Below are 22,906 nucleotides of genomic sequence, written 5' to 3'. Positions count from 1 at the left end.
CACTTCACTTGTTTGTCTTTATACAGCACATTTCAGCGATACCCTTTCAGTTTTGAAAAACCTTCTGTTGACATTTCTATAGGGTACCTTTTTTTGAAAGGAAAGTCCTGGGAGAAAACCATAGGCATTTTTATAGATCACCCTTCCCCTAAACTTGGTATATTTATATTTTCTATGATACTATAACTAAATTACCCAATTTCTTGAACGTTTTAAAGGACCTGTTCACTTTGCTTGTCTAACTTACATCTGTAATGTAACCTAGACTCTAGTGTTGTCGTTTCATGCAGGAACTATATTTTGTTGTTTTTTCATGCTTTATTTTTTATTACAGTATCGTTGATTTACGGTGCTACACAAGTTTCACATGCCCAGCATAGTGATTCATGATTTTTAAAGGTTACACTCCATTTATGGGCTTCCCTGGTAGCTCAGTTGGTGAAGAATCCACCTGCAATGCGGGAGACCCAGGATGGATCCCTGGGTGGGGAAGATCCCCTGGAGAAGGAAATGGCAGCCCACTCCAGTATTCTTGCCTGGAGAATTCCAGGGACAGAGGAACCTGGTGGACCACAGTCCATGGGATCTTAAAGAGTCAGACACGACTGAGCCTCTGAGCATACTCAATTTATAGTTATTATATCATATTGGTTATATTCTCTATGTGAAAGTGAAAGCCACTCAGCCGTCCATGAAATTCTCCAGGCAAGAACACTGGAGTGGGTTGCCATTTCCTCCTCCAGGGGATCATCCCAGCCCATCCAGATATTGCCAAGAATTTGTCTTGCCTCTTCCCCGCCCCCATGGAGCGTTTTACTAATATTGATCTTGCTGCCTCCCTTTAAGACCAAGATCACCGTGGAACTGCCTGACATAACGAACCCTTCTGTTCTCAAGCTGTCTGTCATTCCGTCCCTTGCAGAAGACTGGCACCGCTGGCTCAACAGGAAGCAAGCCTCATTCGGGGAGGCGTGGGACGCACCCGAGCTGCCAGAGGGAGGCTGTGAAGACGGCGCGCCCCTGAGCCAGCTCACCACGGTGGACCGTGAGGCCATCTGGGCCGAGGTGGAGACGGAGCCCGAGACGTGCCTGGTGGGCGGCGAGCCCCGCGAGCATGACCGCCCCACACGCCTCGAGGACCTGCTGGACGGGCCGGCCCGTGCCACTGCGGAGGACGGCAGCGAGCGCACCGAGTCGGCGGACACGAGCTCCGGCGCCACGGACAGCAGCGAGAACACGTCCTCCGTCTCCTCGCCGGCGCACTACCCGCAGGAGCTGAGCGGCGGCGAGCAGTGCTGCGCGCCCCTGGCTGCGGCCGCCCGGGCCCCCAGCCCGCAGGTGGGCAGCCCCACGTGCTTGGTGCGCGCGGACTCGGACCAGACCCAGGCCTCGGAGTCGCCGCCATCCAGCGACGAGGAGGCGGCCGCGGAGCTGCAGGCGCTGACGGTGGCCCGGCTGCGGAAGCAGCAGCGCGAGAGGCAGGCGAGGCTGGAGGCCCTGTTCGCGCACATCCTGCTCTATCTGCAACCCTACGACTCGCGGCGGGTGCTCTACGCCTTCTCAGTGCTGGAGGCCGTGCTCAAAACCAACCCACGCGAGTTCATCGAGGCCGTGTCCAGGACCAGCGTGGACACCAGCGCCACGGCGCACCTCAACCTCATCTCCAACCTCCTGGCCCGCCACCAGGAGGCCCTGGGGGGCCAGAGCTTCTACGGCAAGCTCCCAAGCCAGCCCCCTAGCACGTGCCCGCACTCGCTGCTCATCGAGCTCCTCACCTACCTGTGCCTCAGTTTCCTCCGCAGCTATTACCCTTGCTCCCTGAGGGTCTCTCACCGGGACATCCTGGGCAACCGGGATGTGCAGGTCAAGAGCGTGGAGGTCCTGATCAGGGTGATGACGGAGCTGGTCTCGGTGGCCAAGGCGGCCGAGGGCAAGAACGTGGAGTTCATCCAGGGCCTGCTGCAGAGATGCCGGGTACAGGAGTTGGTCCTGCTCTCGCTGTCTGCCTCCATGCACACGAGCCAGAAGCGCTATGGGCTGGCCACGGCTGCGCCGGGAGGAGCCCTGCGGGAAGAGGGCGTGCTGGAGGAGCATGTCATCAACCTGGGCCAGGACCAGGTCTGGAGCGAGCACCCACTGCAGATCGAGCTGCTAAAGCTGCTGCAGGTGCTCATTGTGCTGGAGCACCACCTGGGCCAGGCACCCGAGGAGGCGGAGCAGCTGCCTGACCTGCCCCGGGAGTGGCGGCGGGCCCTGAACTTCCAGCAGGCCATCAGGGCCCTGCAGTACGTGTGGCCCCACCCACTCACATCGCAGGGGCTGCTGGTGGCCGCCGTGGTCAAGGGCCTGCAGCCAGCCTATGGCTACGGCATGCACCCAGCCTGGGTCAGCCTGGTCACGCATTCCTTGCCGTACTTCGGAAGGTCCCTGGGCTGGACTGTAACACCCTTCCTTGTCCAGATCTGCAAAAACTTGGATGAGCTGGTCAAGCAGTATGAGAGCGAGTCAGCGAAGCTGTCCTTTAGGTACAGTGAGCCTTGAGGCAACTGGTGCTTGGGTGCTAAGTCCCTTCAGTCGTGTCCGACTCTCCTGAGACCCTGTGGACTGTAGCCCGCCAGTTTCCTCTGTCCATGGGATCCTCCAGGCAAAGATTCTGGAGTGGGTTACCATTTCCTCCTCCAGGAGATCTTCCCGACCCAGAGATGGAACCCACGTCTCCTATGTCTCTTGCCTTGGCAGGCGGGTTCTTTACCACTAGCGCCACCTGGGAAGAGGCATATTCCTGTTGGTTTAATGAGAGCTTTTTGTCACGAATGGCTTATTGGCCCTCGTCAGTTGGAGGGTCATTTCAACCTAGTCAGAAGCCTAGGTAGAATTGTCAAAAGAGGGTAACAAGGAACTGAATGTGGATTCCTTTATTTTTAATTCCATCTGACCACCCAGGCCAGATCTGGGTTGTAGGACAAGTCAATCTATCTCCATTATTTTTGCAAAACAGAAATAAAAGTGTGAATCCTCTGCACAGAAATCCTAAAACATCTGGAAACATTTTTCCAAAGCGACCAGATAAATGTAAAACAGTTCAAAAGAGGCCTGTCATTTTTGTAGCAGTATTTCATTATGAGAGTCCCAGTTTGTTTTAAGATGGTGATATGTCTGTGGTTTCTATGTTTAGGATTAAAAACTTTTCTGGCCTCATTCTTAAAGATTTTCAAAACCAGTTTCTCGTTTCTTCACCAAAGCATAACCTCCAAGAGGGAAAACATCTCCCCGGATTATCCACTCACTCTGTTGGAAGGCCTAACAACCATTAGTCATTTCTGTCTTTTGGAACAACCCAACCAAAGCAAAAAGGTAAATTGCTTTTTTTCCCGAGTTCGAGGCAGTTTTCACATATTGTTTTGTCTTCTTTGGGATTATGTCTGTTTCAAATAAGAAATGTATGTATGTAATACAGACATGTGTGTCAGTATTAATGCCATGTGGCACACATGCAAATAACGCAAGCCTGTGTGCAAGTATATGTGCAAATGTACGTACGTAAGTAACGCCCATGTGGTTTTGTTCTCATTGGCCGCTCTGTGGGCAATGTCAGCCCTTGCCCAGTGTGGCATAGAATGTGATCTTTTCTCCATGTATTTTTTTTTTTTTACTTTATGGAGTTTGAAGGCATTTTATGTTTTGATTACTCTGCCCTAGAAAGTGAAAATAACTCAGTCACGTCGGACACTTTTCGACATCAAGGACTGTAGCCCACCAAGGTCCTCTGTCCATGGGATTCTCCAGGCCAGAATACTGGAGTGGGTTGCCATTCCCTTCTCCAGGGCATCTTCCCAACCCAGGGATCGAACCCTGGTCTCCCACATTGCAGGCGGATTCTTTACCACCTGAGCCACCAGGGAAGCCCACTCTACCCTATCTGGTATTAAATTTTAGAATGGAGCTAGTACTTTGGTTGAGGGATTTGCAAAGTTTGTAACGAGCCTCAGACTCACAGACATCTCTCTCTGAAGGGAAGTCGTGGGTTTAAATGCTCAGGGAGGATCTTATTTCTAGACCACATGTAGGCCTTGCCCTGGGGAGTGCTCCAACCCAGACTCCATCTCACCAGCCCCAGCGTCCTCATGGAAAGGGAAATGCAGCCGGGTCTCAAGTTTTTGTCTCTGTTTTTCAGACCGCTGCTGTGACTGACCCTACCAATCTGAAGAATGCCAAGAATGCTATTCTGGAAGAGCTCCCTCGAATTGTGAACACCATGGCCCTTCTCTGGAACGTCCTCAGGAAGGAGGAGACTCAGAAGAGACCCGTCGATCTCCTCGGAGCCACGAAGGGATCCTCTTCCGTTTACTTTAAAACCACCAAAGTGAGAGAGCTTCCTCTGCAGGCTTACGATTTCCTTTGTCTTGTATTGTCCTGCCAGAAATAAAAATACACAGGGATGTATACATACATATTCAAAGAGAACGTGCCCAGAGAAACCCACGTTAGAAGTACTGTTATAAGTAAACCGGAAGTAGAAATCTCCAGTTTGTTTATGAGTAAGCCTTATATTCATGGCCTTCTTAAGGCTTTTGTGAGTACTTTTCAGTTTTTTTTCCCTTTGGCTATTTAGAAAAATTATTTTTGGCCATGCTGGGTGTTTGTTGCAGCAAGGGCATTCTCTAGTTGCGGGGAGCAGAGTCTATGCTTCATCGCGGTGTGTGGCCTCCCGTTGCGGTGGCTTCTCTCGTCATGGAGCACGGAATCTTGGGCTCGAAGGCTTCAGTCGGTGCAGCTCCCGGGATCTGGAGCACAGGCTCAGTAGTTGCGGCAGAAGGAATGAATGAGTTGCTTGACTGCATATGGGATCTTCCCGGATCAGGGCCTGGAGCCGTGTCTCCTGCATTGGATGCTTGACTGCTGAGCCATCAGGAAAGCCCTGCAGTCATTAATTCTTGAGCCAGGCATTGGTGACTCAGGGGAGGCCTGGAAGGCGAAAGCTTTTCCACAAACAAGAGGCCGGCAGAGGACAAGCGTGGAGGGATCTCTCCCAGGAAGTCCCCAGAGGGTCCCATGCTGCGTTAAACCCTTGACTCTCCCTGGGAGGCACCCAGGCATGTAACTCAGTGTGTGATCGCCATGTCCAGTGGCTCCCAGTTGTCTGGCCGTGTCTCCCATCCGCAGAGCACCGCTGGCGCGTGCCCTCAGGGCTTAACGCCGGCCTCTGGCAGCCTGGGTTCAGCAGAACAGGTCAGGGCCCTGGGACCCAGGTCACCTGGATTTGGCTCCCTGCTCAGCTGCTTTGTGGGACCTTGAGCACGTGCATTCAACCTCTGTGTGCTGTCATTTGCTCCGCTGCAAACAGGGTGCGGGGCGTCATCTGAGCACTCTATATTTACTGGCGTTATTCAGTCCTCACCTGCAAGGCAGGTGCTATTATTATTCCCAGGTGGACAGATGAGGGGTGTAGAGAGAGCATGTGATTCTTTCTGTGGTCAGTCTGGCAGTCTGACTCCCAGACCAGCGGGCTTTTAGGTTCTGGGAGGCACAGGTGGGGCCTCCAGAAATTTTCTGTCGGTTCCAGAGATGATCTCCAAGGGAAATCGGCCACAGGAACCTGCTTAAATTCAGCCTAAAAATTAATCTCTCAAAAGGTTCAGAAGGTTCACTCAGCCTGAGCCTCCGTTTCCTCCTCTGTGAAATGAGTCTGTTACTAGTAGCCTGCCCCCTGGACTGATGGAAGAATTCATTGTGGTGATGGCTGACATTTGTTGGGGGCTTTCCAGGGGCTTCCCAGGTGGCTCAGTGGTTAAAAAAAGAAACAAGCAAACATGCCTGCAGTCCAGGAGACATGGGTTCAGTCCCTGGGTTCGGAAGATCCCCTGGCAAAGGGAATGGCAACCCACTCCAGTATTCTTTCCTGGAGAATTCCATAGCAGAGGAGCCTGGCGGGCTATAGTCCACAGGATCGTGACGAGTTGGACATGACTGAACAACGACAATGCAGCATTTACTGAGCACTTAACCCAAGCCCTCCCTGAAGGACCCAAGGTCCTGAGCCGGGGCCCGAATCATCTCTCTCAAGCAGAAACCGTGGTAGGAGGGAGAAGACATCCCCATCCCCAGCTCAGTTGTATCTAAAGTGATGCTAGACAAAGGCAGTGGGGACAGGGACGTTCAGTTCAGTCCCTCAGTTGTCTCCGACTCTTTGCGACCCCATGGACTGCAACACGCCAGGCCTCCCTGTCCATCGCCAACTCCCAAAGCTTGCTCAAACTCATGTTCATTGAGTTGGTGATGCCATCCAACTATATCATCCTCTGTCGTCCCCTTCTCCTCCTGCCTTCAATCTTTCCCAGCATCAGGGTCTTTTCCAATGAGTCGGCTCTTCTCATCAGGTGGCCAAAGGATTGGAGCTTCAGCTTCAGCGTCAATTCTTCCCATGAATATTCAGGACTGATTTCCTTTAGGATGGACTGGTTGGATCTCCTTGCAGTCCAAGGGACTCTCAAGAGTCTTCTCCAACACCACAGTTCAAAGGCATCAATTCTTCCTCGCTCAGCTTTCTTTATGGTCCAACTCTCACGTCCATACATGACTCCTGGAAAAACCATAGCTTTGACTAGATTGTCCTTTGTTGGCAAAGTAATGTCTCTGCTTTTTAATATGCTGTCTAGGTTGGTCATAGCTTTTCTTGCAAGGAGCAAGGGAAGCCCAAGGTAAATCCATTCATTGCACGGGCACATGTGTGCCTGCTGCTCTGTACCTGGCCCTGCCTGTCCACAAGTGGACAAGATAGAGGGAAGTCCTTGTCCTCCTGGCAGGCACAGACATTAACCATCCACTTTAAAATAATGAGAAGCGCTGCAAAGAAACGCAGGGCACTCTGCCAGCCTGTGACCCCTGCTCTGAGGGTCAAGGAGGCCTTCCTGAGGCAGAGGGGTTGAGCCAAGACCCAGGATGAGAGGATGTGCCTTCCCAGGTGTGTGTTAGAGGCTGGGAGACCCACAGCATCCACAAAGGAGGGAACACAGAGGTTTCGGGAATGCAGAGAAATCCAGGCACAGCAAAGGGGAGGGTGGCGAGTGACGTCCTGGCCATGGCGTGGGTCCGTTTTTGTTGGCCGCATAATAAAATTAGGTAAATGGCACATATTTCTGGAAACCGAGGCACATCCTTCCTGGTACTTACAAGCCCTCCCTGAGCTGGTTGAGGCCAGCACGGCTGGGGGCTGCCCTGCAGGGTCTCCGCTTTCTCGCTGGGTCTGCAAAGCCTCAGGTGACTTGCTCCGAGCACTGCCCCGCTACTATCTGCTCGAAGGTGGTATCCATCACTTCCCAGGAGTCGCTGCTCTGCTGTTTGTGCACCTGGACCGCCCCCCATGCGTCCTGTCCAACTCCTCCAGGCGGTGCTCTGCACCACCACCATCTCCCTAACCCCCCTACCCCGCCGCCCCCAGACCCCAGCATAATGCCCACTACACTAAGACAAAAGCTCCCAAGGTCACAGGTGCTAGTGGTGAAGTGCACGGTCCACTGGAGCCCTGACTGTGCTCTCACTCATCGTTTTTCTGTTTTTTGTTTTTTAAGACCATACGACAAAAAATTTTAGACTTCTTGAACCCCTTGACAGCGCCTCTTGGAGTTCAGCTGACAGCAGCAGTTGCAGCCGTGTGGAGCAGGAAGAAGGGAAAACGCCACAGTAAGACAAAGGTAAAGCCCGAAAGCAAAGCCACGCGTGGACGGCCCCGTGGGATCTAGAGGTGACCCCAGAGGCCGCCAGGGGAGACCTCGGAGGCGGCCCCCCCCCCACCGTGTTAAACTCGTGACGTCATCGTCTAGCTGTGCCTGTTACAGCCAGGTGGGGGGAGGGAGTGGAGCCCACCCAACCTCTGTTTTCTTCTCTTCCTACCGTACAATGGGTATATCGTACTTTTCATTTAGCATTTTAATCTACTGTCTAATAGTGTACTTCCAAGAATGTATCAAACATGTACATTTCAAAGAACAACACCGTTGCGGGACCTGCCCCCCAGCCTAAGAAGTGGTTCCTCATTCTACCCGTGAGGACCCCTGGGGGCCCCTCCTTGGTTATAGTACCTTCTAAAAGCTTTCTTTTTTTTTTTTCAAACCAATCTTTTTAAAGACTTTCTCTTTCTGGGCAGTTTTAAGTTCCCAGCAGAATGAGAGAAGGGTATAGAGATTTTCCCTACTCCCCTGCCCCCACACATGCACCTCCCCACCCCCATCAACATTCCCCCCACCCCCACCAAGAGAGGTATGCTTGTCACAGTTGCTGAACCTCCACTGACACAGTCACAGTTGACATTTGGCTTTTTTTAATTTATGAGAATAATACTCGTTTGTGATGGTAAAGGAATCATCGCATTCCTCTGCCAAGACTTTGGTTTACATTTTGCCTAAGTGTTCTCCACCGAGTGGTCCATCACAAGGTCCTGCCAGGAGCTTGGTCTCCTGTTTCTGTAAATCCAGCACGGGCTTCACCCTCGGTTCCGTCCATGGTCCATGTAGGTTCCTGCCCGGTACCTCTTCAGAGCGTCTGCCCCACCCCAGTGTGGACCCCATTACCCGAGGAGGCAGGAGAGGCTGGTGGTCCAGGCCACCCAGCTTAGCACCTGTGGGGTCTTCCCTGGCGAGGACCCTCGTACTTCCAAGGGCAGGCTCCCACCCCCATGCTGATCATCAAAACCCACCTCCCATGCCAGGACTTTCCTTCTTTGGCCAACTTCTGTGAACCTGGTTTTCCTGTTTCACTTGCTGTCCTCCTACTCTGGGGGCTGGCTCTGGATAATCAGCCTGTTTCCTTCAAGTTAATACTATGTTTCCAACACTCTTTCTCAGCTTGAACTCATAAAGACCAGAGCAATTGCCTGTCACTGGCTATGCCTTTTATTCCTCATCTGTATCATATACTGATTACATTCCTGTGATTAAAAGCTTTTTTTTTTTTTTTTTAACCTTACTCTTCTTCCTACCAATACAGTCCTTTACCTAATATTCCTTTAAATATTTGTTTCAAAGATTAAAACACATCTCTTCCTCCAGGAGCAAGTATCACAGAGTGCTTGCTGGGAGTCCTGCTTATTTTTGTTGTCTCTCTCAAGGAACGGTCCTCTTCTCGGCAGATCGTTCCGGCGGCCAGCACGTCCCAGCTGACCCTAGTGGATCTGATCTGTGCGCTGAGCACCCTGCAGACGGACTCGGTGCTGCACCTGGTGAAGGAGGTGGTGAAGCACCCGCCGCAGATCCGCGGGGATGAGGTCAGGAGCCTGGGGGGCCTCGGATGAACGCAGGACTCTTCCAGTCCACATTGTATAGATGGCATCTGGGAGGGAAACAAAGGTTGCAGGAGCACCAGGGAATTCAAGGGGCCATAAAAGGGAGGTGTTCTCGCCGGACTTTGTGGAGATGTATGAGACGTGCTCCACGGACTCCCGTCTTGGTGCGAACCACCTGAGGGGACGGACTTCCATCCTTACAGCCCACCGCAGAGCACTCTGCCCAGTAGTGGTTCTGTTTTCTGCAATGTACTTTGTTTATTTGACTGCACTGGGTCTTAGCTGCATCTTGCAGGATCTTTCATTGCAGGCACACGGGCCCTCTGGTTGTGGCACTTGGGCTCAGCAGTTGCGGCACACAGGCTTAGTTGCTCCGAGGCAGGTGGGATCTTAGTTCCCCAGACCAGGGATTGAACCCACGTCTCTTGCATTCTCAACTACTGGACCACCAGTGAAATCCCCCGTAGTGGTTCTTATCAAGGGTCTGCTGTGTGCCAAATCAAATAAATCTAGAAAGAGGAAATGTCACTTGGCTTGCAGGAACTTGCAGCCTAAAAAGCATCAAAGATAAGCAAAGCCGGACGCTGGTTAAAGGTAGAAAAGACCGACTTCATTCAGTAGCTCCGGCAGTAGGTGGAAGAGGTGCGATCAGTTCCAGCTTGTGCAGAGGTGAGTGGGTATTTTATGGGGAGGATGAATAGAAAGGGTGAAGGGCAGAGCTTGAGCAGAGTCAGGGGAGTGGAAAGCTACAAACAAGCGCGAAAGGGCTTGGTGAGTGTAATGAGAGCATAGTTACAGACCGTGTTGTGAAAGGTTGCTTCCTATGCTCCCCGGGATCCTGGGAGATAGGGGCCCTGTCTTTCTTGATGATATTTTAAAGGGATGGCTACCAGGTCCTTGGGAAAGACATTCCTGGGTTGGAGAAGAGGCATTCACATCCCAGAGGGACAGAGGAAGGATTTGTAACCATAAGCTTTTCCTAATAAATGCTCGAAGGAGGGGTCTTCAGGAACGTATCAGGACTTGGCCGAACACACAGCAGATTCCTTCTGAGGCCGTGAGCTTTCTCATTTTAAGGGGGTCGAGGTCATCTCCCTAGGACACAGCCTTGAGCTGCTGGGAACCGTAGTCGTGTTTGCTCAAGTCTTAGTTTGTGGTGTGGATGGAATCGTTTGTGCCGAAGGTACAACCTTGTAGATCAAGGTTGAGGCTTGGTCAAGATGAGGGCTCAGAGGAGCCTGGCTAAGGACTTCCCTGGCAGTCCAGTGGTTAGGACTCTCCACTTTCACTACTGAGGGTCCCAGTTCAGTGCCTGGTCGGGGAACTAAGATCTCACAAGCCGTGCTGTGTGGCTGAAAAAAACAAACCCAGAGACTTCTCCAGCTTAAGACTCCCTGCTGTCCAATGCAGGGCACCTGGGTTTGATCCCTAGTCAGGGAGCTGAATTCAACATGACCCTGAGCAAACTCCAGGAGACAGGGAAGGCTGGTGTGCTGTAATCCAAGGTCACCAAGAGTTAGACGTGACTTAGCCACTGAACAACAGCAGTAAAGGGAACTAGATCCCGTAGGATGCAACTAAAGCTTCCACATGCCAGAATTAAGACCTGGAGCAGCCAAACAAACAAATATTTTAAAAATACAAAAAGCAGAGGGGCCTGACTAGACTAGGTCAAGAAGAGCATCTTTGTCCATGGGCAAGTTAAAAGTTTGCATAATTTTTGTCAAAGTACAAAATTCACACCAGAGGACTTAACTCATACTGGAGATTCTGAGAAAGCAGAGCTTTCATCTGGCTGTAGGGATGTCAGTGGTCTTTGAAGGGTGACGTGATTGAACCACAAAGCTCCTATAGTTTTTCTGCCCAATTTCTGCATAGCAGTTGAGGGAGCTTTTCTACTGCTTAGACACCTTTTCATTTACGTACAGTGGTTTTGCAATAGAACAGACTCTATGGTTTTACGCCTGAGAGGTCTTTGATTTCACCAAAGCAGGCTTCTTCATTGAAAGTGTTGGAGCTATTTTGTTCTGAATTAATTTGATAGAAACCAGGGATTTGTTCTGACCTTGAAATAATTGTCCTCTCTCAGGTAATTTCAGATGATATCGTCAGAAACACTCTTAAGAATAATTCCCTAAATGAAAATTAATGGAGTGGGCCAAGCGATCACTAAAAAATAGTTTTAATTCAAACTGATACTTGTATACCAGAGCCGGTTGGAGAAGGCAATGACACCCTACTCCAGTGCTCTTGCCTGGAAAATCCCATGGACGGAGGAGCCTGGTAGGCTGCAGTCCATGGGGTCGCTAAGAGTCAGACACGACTGAGCAACTTCACTTTCACTTTCATGCATTGGAGAAGGAAATGGCAACCCACTCCAGTGTTCTTGCCTGGAGAATCCCAGGGATGGGGGAGCCTGGTGGGCTGCCGTCTATGGGGTCGCACAGAGTCCGACACGACTGAAGCGACTTAGCAGCAGCAGCAGCCAAAAAGTAGAAATAACCCGTCAGCAGATGAGTGGATAAACACAGGGAGGTCTATACACACGCAGTGGATTATGACTCAGCCTTGAAAAGGAAGGAAATTCTGACACACGCTATACCATGGGTGAACCTTAACAGCATTATGCTAAGGGGAATAAGTCAGTCCAAAAGGACAGTATTGCATGATTCCACTTATATGGGGTACCCAGGAGTGGTCCAGTCCACAGAGACAGAAAAGAGAAAGATAGTTACTAGAAGCTGGGGGAGGATGGAATGGGCTTGGTGTGTAATGGGGACTGAGTTTCACTCTGTGAAGATGAAATAGTTCTGATGAATGGTGATCATAGTTGCCCAACAGTAGCAGTGAATGTCCTGAATGCCCTTGTCCTGTACCCTTAAAAATGTTTTACGTGGTAAATTTTGTCAAATACATTTTACCAAAATTTTATAACAAATAAATCTTGCTCTTAGATATTAAAGTCATAGCACAAAGGGTGGTGAACAAAAGCTAAACCTTGAAATCAGAGAAGCGTTCACCCATTTTCCCCGCAGAGTGAGAAAACTGCCCAGGAATACCTTTAGCAGTGTTTACAGCTCCGCCTGCCTTGCAGGAGACCCCTCCACTCGGGGTGCCTCCCCGGAAAAGGCCCGTGGCTCAGGGTCGCCCTCTGCAGAAATGTCCGCGCTGGGAGGAAGGCCTCCAGGGGCCTCTAACCAGTCAGTTACTCTCGGCCCTGGTCGCCTTCCGTCATTCCACGTGTTCATTGAACATCAAGTGTGTGCGTCCACAGTGGGGAATCCTGAAGAGTGACGCCGCCCCCGCCCACAGCCAGCCTGCATTCTAGTTGGGGGAAGGAGATGAGGCAGCCTGCAGCTTAACCCCGTGAGGCCAGATCATGGAACCGGCTTAAGGAATCAGATGTAAGATGGCCACGGGAGGCTTCATGGCATCTGCCCTCAGATCTCTTCATGGCCTAGGACTCTTGTTGCCGTGGGGCTTCCCGGGTGGTGCTAGTGGTAAAGAGCCTGCCTGCCAATGCAGGAGGCAGGAGATCCAGAAAGATTCCCTGGAGGAGGGCACGGCAACCCACTCCAGTATTCTTGCCTGGAAAATCCCTGTGACAGAGGAGCCAGGCGGGCTACAGTCCACGGGGTCGCAAAGAGTCGGACACAACCAAAGTGACTTAGCACGCACAGCAACTGGTTGCCTTTTACCCTTTTTTTAAAAGTATTTATTTATTTATTTCCTGTGGGCATCGAGTCTTAGTTGCGGCACGTGGGATCTTTCACTGCAGCGCACAGGCACCTTAGGTACAGCACTGAGGCGTTGTCACCCTGCAGCACTTGGGATCTTGGTTCCCTGAGCAGGGATGGAACCCCCATCCCCTGCATTAGAAGGCAGGTTCCTAACCACTGCATGGCTGGCAGGAAGATCCTGCCTTTTACTCTTGAACGTGAATGTTCACATAACAGACCTTGGATTGGCATTTATAACTCCAAGCAGGTTGAGGTGGCTGGAGACTGGCCTTCCCCGTGGCTGGTCAGTCCCTCCGAATGATATCCCGGCTACAGCCATGGGGGAGCTGGCCCTGCGACAGACAGCTTCATGCAGAGTGCAGGTGCTTTCCCACTTTGTTCCTTCAGTACTTGATCTACAAGAGTCTGCAAATCCTGGGCTTAAAAATAAAAAACCAAAAGACATCATCTGGCCAACTGGCTTTTGATTTTTCAAATAACAAAGTTGGTTTTGTGGTTAGTTTAATTGGCTTAACTTCTATAACTGACAAATAGAAGGGGGAAAAATATGTGTTTTGAAAACCTATTTCCAAGTAATTCCAGCCATTTGGGACGTAGGGAAGTTGTCTGAGCTGTCTGGGGGGAATTCCCGGAGCTAAGAATTCGCATTTGGCGTTGTCTGTAGCTCGACACGGGCTCCTGAGGCCACCAGCTTCGTGTCTGAGGAGATTCAGTCGTTATGCCAACTATTGCTTAAATACTTGCTGAAAGTCTGGGGTGAGAAGTAGGTAAATGTGGGAAAGGACTGGGAGTCTGATGAACAGGGACCTAAGGATGTGGGCCATCACAGGGTACGTTTGCTTTTATTTCACTGAGATCCTTTATATTATTATATTCAGAAGACTCCCAGAGCTGGAAACCTTTGATTTGTTAGCAGATAGAACCTGTTTGGTTTCTGTATTTGAATTCTTGTCTTAGTCTTATTTCCTCCCACTTTGGAGTAATTAGCTGTGCTTTAATTTTCAGAAATTGGCCCTGGTGGATGTCCCCGTGTTGCAGTTTTGCTATGCGTTCATCCAAAGGTAACGCAGCTCCCTCAAAGGCATTTCTCAATTATAGATGCTGTTGCAGTGATTTTAAGTAACTACTCTGGATTGTCCTCCTTTTTTTCTTTTAACTGAAGTGCTATTGATTTACAGTGTCGTGTTAGTTTCAGGTGTACGGCACAGTGACTCAGTTTGATATAGGTGTGTGTGTGTGTGTGTGCCCTTTCAAATGCTTTTTCATTACAAGTTATAACATGTTGCGTATAGTTCCCTGTGCTTTACAGTGGGTCCTTATTGTTTACATGTTTTGTATACAGTAGTGTGTCTATGTTAATCCCAACTTATTCTTTATCCCTCCCTGCCTCCACCCGTGTGTTTCTTGATTACTGGAGAGCCTTAGTTCAGAAAGTATCTGTGTGTTACTAACCCAGCCGTGTCCGACTCACACACGACTCTGTGTGACCCCATGGACTGTAGCCTGCCAAGCTCCTCTGTCTGTAGGATTCTCCAGGCAAGAATACTGGAGTGGCGTTGCCATTCTCCTCCTCCAGGGGATCTTGCTGACCTGGGGATCTGAGAGGTGTCCTAATTCCCTCTCAGGCCATCGGACACCCCGCCAGTCTCACTTTTTCCTTCTGTAGAGAGCGAATCTGACATCTTCAAGTCTATGTGCTCTATCTTGAACACTTTGTCAGCACAGCTTTGTGTGAGACCTGGTAAACTTCAGAAGAAACAGTTTGCATTACCTTGATAACCAAAAAAAAAGAGGAATTTTAAGAACCTCTTTTAGGAAAAGAAGTGACTGTTTTGGATGCTCTCCTCAGTGCTTTGCCATGTTTTCTGCTGGGCGGCTTCATGTCGATGGACTAGAGTTTGAGCAAGCTCTGGGGGTTGGTGATGGACAGGGACCCTGGCGTGCTGCAGTCCATGGGATTGCAAAGAGACACGACTGAGCGACTGAACTGAACTGAGGTTTCTGCGTGGGTTCACTGAGCTGAACACCCATCTGCAGGGGTCTCAGCTGCAGTGGTTCCCCAAGTGGCTCTCTACAGGGAGAGAGGACGCTTTGCTGGCCTCCTGCGGCTCTTACGGCAGGTCCTGGATACAGCTCCCAGATGCGTCCACTGTGCGGGGAGGTTAGAGCTGCAGTAACGGGAGTGAAGGGGGTGTAGCCCTATCTCACGGATGCCTCGATAGCCTCACGTGTCTCAGGGGATTCACCTTTAGTAAATTTGACCAAACTCCCTGGCTGACAAGTTCACATTCCATGGTTATTCTGACCCATGACACCCTAGGGTTATAGGAAGGTAGACGGAGGGTCCTAGTCCCAGGAGTCCCCTGGCCCAGGATCGAGTTCAGGCCAGCCATTCACCCTCCAGCACGAGCATCACTGCTCTTTTTTGCTCCAGGAGGGGAAGATGAGCTGGTCCTTTGCTGTTGTTCAGTCACTCAGTCGTGTCCAACTCTTTGAGACCCCATGGACTGCAGCACACCAGGCCTCCCTGTCCTTCACTATCGCCCAGAGTTTACTCAAACTCATGTCCATTGAGTCGGTGATGCCATCCAGCCATCTCATCCTCTGTCGTCCCCTTCTCTCCTGCCTTCAATCTTGCCCAGCATCAGGATCTTTTCAAATGAGTCAGTTCTTCACATCAGGTGACCAAAGTATTGGAGCTTCAGCTTTAGCATCAGTCCTTCCAATGAATATTCAGGATTGATCTCCTTTAGGATTGACTGGTGTGATGTCCAAGGGACCCTCAAGGGTCTTCTCCAACACCACAGTTCAAAAGCATCAATCCTTCGGCGCTCAGCCTTCCTTATGGTCCAACGCTCACGTCCATATGTGACCGCAGGAAAAGCCATAGCCTTGACTCTAGGGCCTTTGTTGTTCAGGTAATGTCTCAGCTTTTTAATACATTGTCTAGGTTGATCATAGCTTTTCTTGCAAGAAGCAGGCATCTTTTTAATTTCATGGCTGCAGTCACCATCCTCAGTGATTTTGGAGCCCAAGAAAATAAAGTCTGTCACTGCTTCCACTTTTCCCCATGTCCTTCCTAGTGCTCACTCATACGTGTCATAATCCCAGCAAGTGCCTGCTGCAGTGGCCTGAGTGACATCGTCCAGCGGCCTCAGGGAGGCTGCCTCCTTTCAGGGAGGAGGCCCCACCCAGGACCCTCAGGATGCGGCGAGTCAGGGACCAGCACTCAGCCCTGGGACCCGCTGGCTGCGGCCCAGCTGCCTCCCTGTGTGGTGCAGCGTCACCCCACGGCAACAACCCCGAGTCCTCATTCCCCATGAGGCCTGACTTGAGAGCTACTAAAGATCAGCCTCCTGCTGGGTGACCCCTGACCTCACCTTCTGTGACCTCCCGATGGCTCACTCTGCATTTCCAGTGATGTTAGGGAGGCCAAATGCTAAATGGAGCCCGACAGGCCCAGAGATCCGTCATCCAGTTCAACGCTTTCACTTTATAGACGAGGAAACCAGGAGCGTCTGACCTGTTTAGACAGATGGTTGGTATCCAAACCTCCAAGTTCTTGCCAAAATACCACAATTTAACGCATATGTATTTTAATTTAAGAAGAACAAAACAGGTCAGGCAGATAAGGCATCGTCCTGTGCCTTCTAACCGCCTGCGCCTAAAACGTGCTTATAAAAAACATTTTCATTAGACCTGTTCATGGCTGGATGTTTTTTTTCCCTCCTATTTTTTTTGTTGTTGTCTCTTTGTTTTTATTAATAGGCTCCCAGCAACAGCCTTGCAAGAGAACTTCCCCTCGCTGTTGGGCGTGTTGAAGGAGTCCGTGCAGTTGAATCTCGCTCCCCCCGGTTACTTTCTGCTTCTCAGGTACCGTGTTCCCAGCCACTCAATGTTACCGCGTTTTTTTTCTTCTCCAGGAACATGTATGTTTTCCTTTCTGCTAGCATTCTCATTCTGAAGCCGATTGTCTCTCAACAGCATGCTGAATGACTTTGTGACAAGAACTCCAAACCTGGAGAGCAAGAAGGACCAAAAAGATCTGCAGGTCTGTATGTGGGTGTCCAGTAGGATGGTTCCTCTCCCAGGAGAGCATTGCCCGCCCCGCCTTTCAGACAATCTCACTGGAGATGATAAACATTAAACATGGGGCAGAACCAGGTCTTAGGTTTGCATGTGTTCCCACATCTGACTCCCTGCATCACTGTCTTCAGAGGACTCGATAGAGTCTCCAGATGATGGTTCTCATGTCAGCCTTGAGCCATCCACCTTGCAATTTTCAAGGCGCCTGCTAGCTTCCTCCTGGACCCCGATGTGTGCAGGCTCACTCTTCAGCATGGCTGGAGCAGTAAATCTGTCTTTATACACAGATTCCCTTCCTTAGAACCTTCCCCCCCTTCTTTTTAAAGCAATTCAGACTTATGGGAAACTTCAAAAACACTGAAAAGCAAAAGTAAAGCTCAGCCACCGGAGAAGGAAAATCTCCTTTGAGTAGAAACCCAGCCAATAAGTAGGATGGAGTGAGAAAAACCAGTATGTTATAACCTTTATAATCATCGAGTGAGGAGCTTTTTGAGTCAAGGCCTTAACTTCTTTTTCAGTGTCTTTTATTCATGTATTTTTGTTGTTGGCGTGTGGTTGCCTCAACATGTCGAGTTAGTTTCTGCTGTAGAGCATGGTGAATTCAGCTGCACATTTACATATGTCCCTTGCATTTCCTTCCTTTGAGTCAAGGTCATTAAACTGTGCTGTGTATCTCATGGCCTTGGCCATACTGCCGCTCCCTGTTGTGACCCCTGGCGTTTGTGAGACCCTGAAGCTCTGGAGCTCTGCGTAAAGCCCAGTGACTCCTTTGGCTCCCCTGGTGGAGGGGAAAGCTCCATCCCAGCGCACGTGCTGCAGCCCAGCCCGTGGTCAGCAGTTCCTACGCCAAGCTGAAAGCCCTCCATCTCGTGCGGCCAGTGGCCTGCCACAGCCCCGTCCCCTCCAGTCCTCCAGGCCGAGCTTTGGCCGTGGCCAGTAAGGCGGCTGGAGGAGCTCGATGGGCCCTTGCGTCCACCCCAGAAGGTCCCAGCCCTCCTGACACTGACCCCTTCCTACTGCTTCCAGGCACCCCAACTTCCCCATCTGCTCACTGCCCTCGAAATGGCAGCTTCTCTTAAGCCCTCAACCCCTTGTCTTGATGTTTTTTTCATATTTATTTTACTGAAGCGTAAGCAGTGCGTGTTAACGTCTGCTGTACAGCACAGTGGCTCAGTTTGCACGTATGTGCATTCTTTCTCCTCTTAGTTTCCATTATGGTTCATTGCAGAATATTGAATACAGCTCCCCTCTGCTCTACAGCAGGACCTCGTCGTCTGTCCATCCTATATATGTAATAGTTTGCATCTGCTGATCCCAGCCTCCTGCTCTATCCCTCCTGCGCCCCTTCCCCCTTAGCAGCCACAAGTCTGTCCTGTGTGTCTGTGAGTCTGCTTTCTGTTTCCTAGATAGGTTCCGTTGCATTGTATCATAGATTCCACATGTCAGTGTTATCATCTGACGTGTGTCTTTCTCTGCCTGGCTTCACTTAGCATGATCATCCCCAGATCCATCCGTCCTTCCATGATCTCCCTTGCTGCCAGCGTCCATGCCCGCCCCTCTGCCCGGGTGCACCATGGACGGTTCCCTCGGGTGCGCTGCTCCCGTCCCTCCCACCAGGGAGGGACCTACTCTTGCTTCATGCCCGAACACACCTGCTGTACTCCCAGCAGAAGCCAGGACTGCTTACGTGTCAGGGACGTGTAGCCCCTCTTAGCTGATGATACCCCATGATACCCGCTCCGTGTCTCCACTTGTGTCCCGGCTTCTTGACCGGATTCTGTGCTGAGAGCACTCCTATGCTCTTCACCCTCAAGTCAGTTTGAACTTACTCAGTTTTGTTTCTGGCCGTGTTCGTTGAAGGTGCATTTCTAGTACCCGTGGTCCTAAAGAAACCAGAAATCCAACCTGCCAAATGCGTTGTGCCGCTGTGACTTCCTGTGTATCCGTTTTACCTACTGACCGTAGAGCAGCCACAGCTCAACGTATGGCTGCTGAGCCCTTGTAATGTGGCTTGCCTGAACTGAACGTGCCATAAGCATAAAACACACATCAGGTTTAAAAGACTTAGACCAAAGAAGCGTGCCGAATCTCACTAATAATTTTTTATCGGTTATATGTTGAGACTACTTTGGACGTATCAAGATGCACACTGTGAACTAGTTTCTTCTTTTAAGGTAGCTGCTCGAAGACTTCATTACCTGTATGCTTCATAGCCGTGACTTGCATTATACTTCTGTCGGATGGTGCTACCTTAGGCACTTAAGACTCTCTTAACTTCCTTTCCTCTTTTCTCTCGGTTCCTCTCAGGAAGTCACTCAAAAAGTTCTGGAAGCTGTTGGGAACATTGCTGGGTCTTCCTTAGAACAAACCAGCTGGCTGAGCAGGAACTTGGAAGTGAAGGCCCAGCCTCAGATCTCTCTAGAAGAATCCGATGCTGAGGAAGACTTGCACGGTGGGTGTATATGGCCCAGAAAGTAATGCCTGCTGCCAGGTTTCGGGTCTCTCTCTGCATTAAAAATCATCTGGCTTTGCTTCTTACAAAATAAGTTGTAGTATCATAAACATAAGTTGTAGTAAAATGAACAGTAGAACTCCACTGGAAGGATCCCAAGTGACCCATGCTACCGTGTTCAGCCTTCCATGAGCCTAGATGAGGGTCCTGGGAGATAACTTCCCAAGATAATTTGCATGGACTCAGTGGTAGAAATCTTTGTGAGGTAAAGAATAGGGAGAATGCATGTGTTTTTTTTGTTGTTGTTTGTTTGTTTTATGGAGCCGTGGAAAGAAAACTTAGTAAACCAGCTCACCGTTGTCAAGCAGTTGATGTATTTCATTTCTGGCCTGCCTTCCAGAAATCCTTGTATTTGGTCATTGCCCAGGTCATTAAGATTTTATCACGGCAGTCACACACAGTAGGCACACCCCAGCCTTATCATTAGTTATAACTTCCTAGGCAAATGGTCGGGAGACTCTCAAAGGAGACTCATCTCTTTATTTGGAGGACCACTGACCAGCCAGAAACCCCCGAGGGGTCTGAATTAAATGCCACAGTGTGGACTGTCAGTTGCTGGTGCCCTAAAGACCACCGGGTGAATCTGTCAGTCAGGCACATCTCAGGTTATTGGATCCGCTGCAGCAAGGGAGACGCTTGGCTGAGTCAGAGGGGTGTCTCAGCAGGGGACACGTGGGGAAGATGGTCGGGGGCTGTGGGGCATAGGTCGAGTTGTCTGTAGCAGATGTTTCAAGGTGGGTACTGGGTGGAGTTAGTGATCAGATACCTCTGCACTGGTGTGCACAGTGCTAGGCGGGGGCCCGTAAGTGAATCTTCATGAACACGCTGCTTGTTTTGATAAGTGAGCTGCTTTAGTTGGTTTAGTCTTTCTTTCAGGATTAGGCATATCTTGGAGCAAGTATTAATAATTACTGTTGCAAGTTCTCAGTATTATTTAATACACAGACACTATGCCCAGTCCCGACATTGCTCAGCACTAGACAAGAAAATTGGGCTCCCCTGAGAGCTCAGCTGGCAAAGAATCCGCCTGCAATGCAGGAGACCCCAGTTCGATTCCTGGGTCGGGAAGATCCACTGGAGGAGGGATAGGCTACCCACTCCAGTATTCTTGGGCTTCCCTGGTGGCTCAGCTGGTAAAGAATCCCCCTGCGATGTGGGAGACCTGGGTTCGATCCCTGGGTTGGGAGGATCCCCTGGAGAAGGGCAAGGCTGCCCACTCCAGGATTCCGGCCTGGAGAAGTCCATGGGCTGAACAGTCATGGGCTCGCAAAGAGCTGGACACGACTGAGAGCTGGGCACGACTGAGCGCTGGGCACGACTGAGAGCTGGGCACGACTGAGAGCTGGGCACGACTGAGAGCTGGACACGACTGAGAGCTGGGCACGACTGAGCTGGGCACGACTGAGAGCTGGGCACGACTGAGAGCTGGGCACGACTGAGAGCTGGGCACACGACTGAGTGCTGGACACGACTGAGAGCTGGACACGACTGAGAGCTGGACACGACTGAGCGCCTTGCACTTCACTTTCACCTTTACTTTCCCTCCCATTCTGATGCGACCTCGATCATTATCATTAGCAGTTGTTATAGTAGCAGAAACAAAATTGAATCCATGGGTTTTAACGTACAAAGGACGGCGTGTCAAGAAATCTGGGCTCTTTTCTCTTGCAAGTAGCAGAAACCCACTCCAGGAGGACAGAAGCACAGCAGCACAGGGAGTTCTGGCTCACACGCATGAAATGCCCACGCGTGCTCTCCGTGTCTGGTTTTGAGGGCAGAGTGGGAACCAGGTGTTCAGACGCAGTTCATCAAATCTTGTGCAGGCGTTCTGGTTGGTTCTTCCTGGTCTGCGGCTGGCCCAGTAGCGGGCAGGAAGGGCTCGTGTCCTGGAGCCCCGAGAAGCGGTCTCCCACCCAAGAGGGGCATCTCTTCCCAGGAGGAGAAGGGATGGCGTTGGACAGACATTTAAATCATGGTGCCCCGTTCCATCACTTCCACCGTATTTATTTGACAGCTAGCTCTGCGGTTTACGTAAGAAAAATAATTGCACTTTACTCTGTATTGAAGATCCTGCAGCTAGTGTGCTATCGTTTGCTAACGTAAACCAACAATTATGTCTTCTCAGGCTGTGGCTCTGATTATAGGTGTGGTTCTAGGGAAGGAGAGTCTGTGCCTCTCTTGACTCCTTTGCTCTCAGTTACTGTGCCGTAGTTTGCGGTGTAAGGGTTAAACTGCCTCTTTAATCCTGGCGTGCTGCAGTCCGTGGGGCCGCAGAGAGTCAGACATGACTGAGTGACTGAACAGCCACCAACAGCTCAGCTGAACTGTGTCAAATGTTACTGGGCCTGACTTTTTGCCGTCGTTAGATTTAACCTCAAGACAGTAATGTAGTAAAATAATTATCTGATTTTTTTATTTAAGAAAAGAAATCGTAGGACTTCCCGTTGGTTCAGTGTTTAAGACTCGGCGCTCCCAATGCAGGACGCATGGGTCTGGTGCCTGGTTGGGCAACCAAGACCCTACAGTGCGACATAAAAAGAAAAAAAAAATCATAGAATTTCAAAGCAGAAATGACTTGGAGGCTTCTTAATGAGCAATTTGGGTAAACTCCGGGAGTTGGTAATGGACAGGGAGGCCTGACGTGCTGCAGTCCATGGGGTCGCAAAGAGTCGGACACGACAGAGCGACTGAACTGAACTAATTATAATTAGCAAACTGTAGAGTATCAAAAGAGTCTCTGGATCATAACTATTTTTTATTTCAGTCTTGAACAAACTAAGGATGCTGGCCATATCAAGCATGAAACAGAATGAGGCTTCAAATGATGTGCTTTTTTCGGCTTGGAGTCTTTATGCATGCAGCAGACATGCAGGGTCTTCCGTGTATATTTGAGTCTGGTGTGTGCCACACACCGAGTTCTAGACGCTGGTGCTCCAGCAGCAAACAGAATGAACAGGGTCTCTGCTGTTGTGGGGGTGACATGGAAGGTGATGGTCCAGAGTAAATTAACAAAGGTATCTTTAAGTTCTTCTGGAAATGCAAAGTCATTCCAAATTTATATATATATATATATTTTTTTTTTTTTTTTTAATGGGAGTGGGGCAGGGTTCACTTTAGATGTTACAGAACATGTCGCCCATGGAACTGACAGTTGTGCAGAGAAAGGAAAGATAAAGTGGGGTGGGCGGGGACTTCCTCGGTGGTCCAGTGGTTGCGTGTCCATCTGCCAGTGCAGGGGGCAGGGATTCCATCCCTGGTCAGGGAGCTTAAGAGCCCACCTGCCTCAGGACA

The 22,906-nt window shown here is 50.4% G+C and overlaps 1 protein-coding gene across 6 annotated transcripts in view; it reads left to right on the top strand.

Annotated features, from left to right (window-relative positions):
* The window catches only part of DOP1B (DOP1 leucine zipper like protein B), a 133,160-nt gene that overhangs the window by 85,837 nt on the left and 24,417 nt on the right, over positions 1-22,906 (top strand). For 4 of the 6 annotated variants that reach the window (XR_011465605.1, XM_070377606.1, XM_070377615.1 and 1 more), the window contains exons 19-27: positions 923-2,525; positions 3,243-3,354; positions 4,175-4,363; positions 7,569-7,691; positions 9,104-9,259; positions 14,023-14,078; positions 16,786-16,890; positions 17,002-17,068; positions 19,411-19,555. Coding sequence is in view for 5 of the 6 variants with exons in the window: in XM_070377606.1 (XP_070233707.1) it covers positions 923-2,525; positions 3,243-3,354; positions 4,175-4,363; positions 7,569-7,691; positions 9,104-9,259; positions 14,023-14,078; positions 16,786-16,890; positions 17,002-17,068; positions 19,411-19,555 (2,556 nt within the window). In the remaining variant the exon portion in view is untranslated. The remainder of the gene's footprint in view (positions 1-922; positions 2,526-3,242; positions 3,355-4,174; positions 4,364-7,568; positions 7,692-9,103; positions 9,260-14,022; positions 14,079-16,785; positions 16,891-17,001; positions 17,069-19,410; positions 19,556-22,906) is intronic. The other 2 variants (XM_070377633.1, XM_070377625.1) reach the window with 1 other exon arrangement.

Source organism: Bos mutus, chromosome 1 (assembly GCF_027580195.1).
Source record: "Bos mutus isolate GX-2022 chromosome 1, NWIPB_WYAK_1.1, whole genome shotgun sequence".
Taxonomy (NCBI): domain Eukaryota; kingdom Metazoa; phylum Chordata; class Mammalia; order Artiodactyla; family Bovidae; genus Bos; species Bos mutus.
This window is presented reverse-complemented; position numbering and strand designations above follow the sequence as displayed.